The sequence below is a fragment of the Mus caroli genome, chromosome 14 (assembly GCF_900094665.2).
Source record: "Mus caroli chromosome 14, CAROLI_EIJ_v1.1, whole genome shotgun sequence".
Classification (NCBI taxonomy): Eukaryota; Metazoa; Chordata; class Mammalia; order Rodentia; family Muridae; genus Mus; species Mus caroli.
In genome coordinates this window covers 23,263,547-23,268,591 of record NC_034583.1, presented here as the reverse complement: position 1 = coordinate 23,268,591, position 5,045 = coordinate 23,263,547, and the positions used below count along the sequence as shown (strand labels likewise).

The window sequence follows — 5,045 nt, the reverse complement described above, 5'->3', positions numbered from 1 at the left end:
AAAAAAAAAAAAAAAAAGCGTTAACTTCAACAAGCCCTCATTTTAGGGCACCCCGACACTGCTGTAGAAAACACCACTTTTTTTTTCTTTTTAAAATTTATTTATTATTATATCTAAGTACACTGTAGCTATCTTCAGATGCTACAGTGTCAGATCTCATTACAGATGGTTGTGAGCCACCATGTGGTTGCTGGGATTTGAACTCAGGACCTTCGGAAGAGCAGTTGGTGTTCTTAACCACTGAGCCATCTCTCCAGCCCCTCTTTTTTTAAAAGATTCATTTATTTTATGTATATGAGCACACTGTGGCTGTCTTCAGACACATCAGACTCCATTACAGATGAATGTGAGTCACCATGTGGTTGCTGGGAATTGAACTGAGGACCTCTGGAAGAACATTCGGAGCTCTTAACCACTAAGCCATCTCTCTAGCACCAGAAAACACTACTCTTTAAAAGCAGGTTCAGGGGCCGAGGAAGTGGCTCCGTCAGTAAAGTGCTTGCTGCGTAAGCATGAGGACTGGGATTTGGATCCCCAGCACCCATGTTATATAGAAAGGGTTACATGTGACAGGGCACAAACCCCCAACTCGGGTCCTCGGACATCTGACTCTGAGCCATGCCTGCCTTGCACATAACCAGTCCCAGGAAGAGATAACTGGCACCATAAACTTAATGATAAATGAGATGTCTAAGCATCCTAATATGAGCCCCACACAGGTGAATCCTAAACAACCAGGGCATCATGAGACTGAAACACTGCCTGGCCGCCCGAGTGTTAAAACCAGCCCTAAGAGTATGACTGTACAGACAGTCTCTCTTCACTCTCACCGGCTATGGCTCTCTCTCAGTAAAGTTAGCAAATTCTACTTCTCACTTTCTCTGTATTGGTGAAATCCTTCACAGTCCATGGGTCACCAACCTACTGGGGTTTCCCTGGCCCAGGGCAGTACAGCTGCTGTCCTCCCTCCACCCTGGAGCCTGCAGGAGTTGTGAATGTGACAGTACCTGCAAGGCCATGGCAATCTGGACAAACCACTCCACCACCTGACTCTCAGGCAGAAGCTGCCCTTTCTGCTCCTTGAGCTTCCGGTACAGATCACCTCCTTCGCAGAAGCCCATGACAATGTAGAGCAGGCCGTCTCCTCCCTCCCATGACTCTTTGTAGGTGACAATGTTGGGGTGCTTCAACTGAGACAGGAGCTGAGCTTCCTGTTCAGCAGCTCGACGCTCTCGGCTGGAGGCATTTCGGAGGTTCAGCTTTTTGATGACATACTACCAACGAAAATGCATACTTTTACAACATGTAAGGAAACAGAGTCTCTCGGTTCAGAAGTAGTGTTCTCACGAACGCCCAAACCTCAAAAACCAACCTTCTGGAGTCTATCAGATAACTTAGTGACTTGTTTTCAAAAAGCATAAAATTACCAGTATAATATATCGAAGAGGAGGCAGGAGGATGATCAAAAAGCATGAGACTGACTGGGTGCAGTGGTCCATGTCTATAATCCCAGCACTCAGGAGGCAGAGCCAGGTGGATCTCTGAGGTCAAGGCCAGCCTGGTCTACAGAGTGAGTTCCAGGACAGCCAGGACTACACAGAGAAACCCTCTCTCAAAAAAACAAAATCAAATCAAAACAGCATAAAATGGGGAAATATTTGCCATGGACTGTTACGCTTTTGTTCAGTGCTAGCATTAAGGCCAGGGCCTTGCATGTGCGAGATAAGTACTCTATGACTGACATCCATCAGACCTGAGCCCACGCCAGGTCACAGTCGAGCAATCCACCCTTCCCTCTGCGTTTTATGACTTCTTTGACTCTGCGATCCCAACCACTTTGAAGATTAAGGCAGAAGGGTCACTTATGTCCAGAACTTTGAAGACCAACATGGACAACATAGTGATATGCAATCTCAAAAAAATAATTACCAATGACTAAAAAGTGAACCTAACATACTATTAGACCAATTAAAGAGACACTCCTTAATCTTTAAATTCTCCCTATAAACAAGCATTAAGATAAAGCTTAAATGTGTATCTGTGAACTGAATAGGTGTATGGGACACATTAGATACTCATGACCCAATAAAGTTAAAGCATCATTGGCCCTCCACAGAGGATGCCCTTCCCATTAAAAATAAAACCCTTCACAATCTACTATACTGCTCTTAAGCATCCCAAAGACCATGTACCCACTCCTTCAACAAACACATATATAAATGTTTCCTGAAGTGCAAACTACTGTTCAAAATGAAGGGTTATTGTTATAGCTAAACTCTCACTCTTAGCACAAATGTCCCATAGTTCCTGGGGTGCCTACTCAATGAGCCTATGTGAAAGCTTGTGTTCTAGGCAGAGAATCTAGCATATGACACAGGAAGAACAGGAGAGTGGGTCCTATACTTGAGGGGTGGCAGCTCTGTCAGCTTGTTGCTGCCACTGGCTTGGTAGAACTAAGAACTATGAAACATCGCTCATCAGTTTCATAATTGTGCCCGTTTGTGCACAACATTCTATGGCCACCCTGATAGCAAAGAATACTGAAGGACTGGTTCATTAGGCTCTGGGTGATGGCATGAAGTAATTTACATAAAGGAGTAACATCAGATTTGAGTTTAAGAAAGATGACTGCAAGCCGGGCGGTGGTGGCGCACGCCTTTAATCCCAGCACTTGGGGAGGCAGAGGCAGGCGGATTTCTGAGTTCGAGGTCTGCCTGGTCTACAAAGTGAGTTCCAGGACAGCCAGGACTATACAGAGTAACCCTGTCTCGAAACAAACAAACAAACAAACAAACAAAAAGAAAGAAAGAAAGAAAGATGACTGCAGTAGAAGAGACAGGTTAGAGAAAAGAAAGCAGGCAGCAGGAACTAGTTGGGGAGTGGGCATTTAGCCAGAAAGACTGGTGGCCTCTACTAGGGTGGAGATGCCGGTTTGACCTAGTGACAGGAATAGAACCAGCTTCGGGGACATTAAAGATAATTGTTACAAGTCCAGCTTAGGAAACTGCATGGCTGGTCAAACTACTCACTGAAATAGGGTCCATGAGAAAGTGCTGGCGAGAAGATGCTGAGTTTTTAAGGAGTACAAGCTACACAAGAGACAGGGCTTGCACGGTGGCCCTGAACTAGGCTTTGGGAACACATGGCCCCTGTTCTCAAGAAAATTTCAGGTGACAGGAGGTTTGCAGATAAAAAACACTAATTAATACCGAAGAATAGACAAAATCCGGGCTCCTATTATAGGGGAAGTTGAGAAGCCGACCTCATATCTGAGAAGAGTCCCTGCCCATCACTCCGGGCCTAGTGGGATGCCCTAGGCGTATCCCTTCCCTCATCGCCCCTGGCCAGGTCCCAAGTCCCCGACCTGCTTGCCGTCTCGCCGATGCTTCACGAGCGTCACCTCCCCGTAACTACCCCTGCCCACGACCCGCATGTAGCAGTATGCGGCCTGGGGCATGTTCCCGAAGGAGGCCTACAGTCGGGAAGCTGTGGCAGCGGCGCGTAAGGCAGCGGGAGGCCCCGCTCATGCCAGACGGGAGGTGAAGTACTCCATAAACGCGGCCCACCACGGGCAGGAGCTTCGAGGCCCGGCCCACCCGGACGCCGCTACCATAGCGATACTGGCGGAGTAGTCCTGCGCATGCTCAGAGTTGGAAGACGCGCCATCGAGTCGACCTAGCGGTAGCCAGAGCGCCTCCTCGTGCTTGGGGGAGGACCTACCATCGAGCCGTCACGGAAGCGGCCAGAGCGGTTCCGCAGCCCCTGAGGACCTGCCATAGAGCTTCGCTCCTGGAAGGCCAGAGCGACTCCCGAGCCGCACTTCCTGCGTTTTGTTTCTGCATTTGCTCATTGAAGCTTTTCTGGTTCTAAGCGAGTTACGCGTATGGTTCATTCGTTCTACAAATATTAACCGGCTGTGTGCTTGGCTCACATTCAGTTGAAAGAGTGGCCAACTCTAGGTTCCACCAATTTGTTTTGTAGCGTGTCAGTATTCGGCCTGCCGTTTTGATGCACTGCAAAGTCCAGTGAAGACGTCAGTACACTTCATCCCTCAAAGTTTCAGCCAGCTTTACTGAGCCTGGCAAAGATCTCTCACAGAATGATTGCAAACCCACCATCCTGAAAGGCTTGCCAGAACTTCACATGCTGCTTCCACGGAGTACCAAGGCCCCCTTTTAACGCCTGTCTGAATGCACAAGGCTGCGAAAAGAGCTATCTGCCTTGCCTGAAGAATTTACTTTTAAACAGGCACACAGTTACAGATTATCCCTCTGTCCCGTTGATATATATATACATATGTCTTCTACAAGCCAGAAATGTTTTCCTCCAGGACAGAAAGCCCTTCCTTTGAAATGTAAATCATCAAAAAATTTTGGCATCTGTTTCCCATTTTGTGTGGGAAGATATAATCCCATCTTCTATAATTGCCAACTAGTAAATTGTAATTGCTTTTACAATGACCAACTGTTATTATTATTGTTATTATTATGTCACTGTTGTTGAGATAAGATCTTCCTCTACAGCTCATCTTGCAATCCTATTCTTGTGTGTTGAGTTTACAGCCATGTAATAGTAACATGCTCCTAAACCTTTATAATTTTTCATTTTTCTAAGGAGTTCCATTTCTCATTTCTCTATTTTCCTATTTTCCCTTCCTTGTTTGTTGCTGCGTGTGTGAGTGTGCGTGTGCGTGCGCATGTGTGTGTGCGTGCGCGGGAGTGTCTTAGAAGAGGTCTCATGTCACCATGTAACCCAGGGTTTTAGAGATCGGCCTGGCTCTGCCTTGAGTATGGAATTATAGGTGTGTGCCTCCATGCCCAGCCCTCATTCTCATCTTAAAAGGCCCAGTTACCTCTGCACAGTTGAAGAAGCTCAACTTTCCCTGCTACTGTCAATAGTTACTAAACAGCAGTCTGCCCCCTCTGCTCTAGCAAATGTTTGCTTTTGTGTATCTTTAGCAATAGCACTAACTAGAATTCAATATTTATTTATGGTTCCACTTTGTTTGGTTTTTTTGCTTTCTTTTTTTTTTTTTTTTTTTTTTA

The 5,045-nt window shown here is 46.4% G+C and overlaps 1 protein-coding gene across 2 annotated transcripts in view; it reads right to left on the bottom strand.

The window, feature by feature from the left end:
• Positions 1-3,721, bottom strand: part of Nek4 (NIMA related kinase 4) — a 37,144-nt gene extending 33,423 nt beyond the window's left edge. The window contains exons 1-2 of one of the 2 annotated variants that reach the window (XM_021182149.2): positions 3,365-3,721; positions 1,008-1,274 (exon numbers count right to left, since the gene is read on the bottom strand). In XM_021182149.2, the coding sequence (XP_021037808.1) occupies positions 1,008-1,274; positions 3,365-3,457 (360 nt within the window). In that variant the 5' untranslated portion in view covers positions 3,458-3,721. The remainder of the gene's footprint in view (positions 1-1,007; positions 1,275-3,364) is intronic. The other variant, XM_021182150.2, reaches the window with a different exon arrangement.
• Between the last annotated feature and the right edge of the window lie 1,324 nt (positions 3,722-5,045).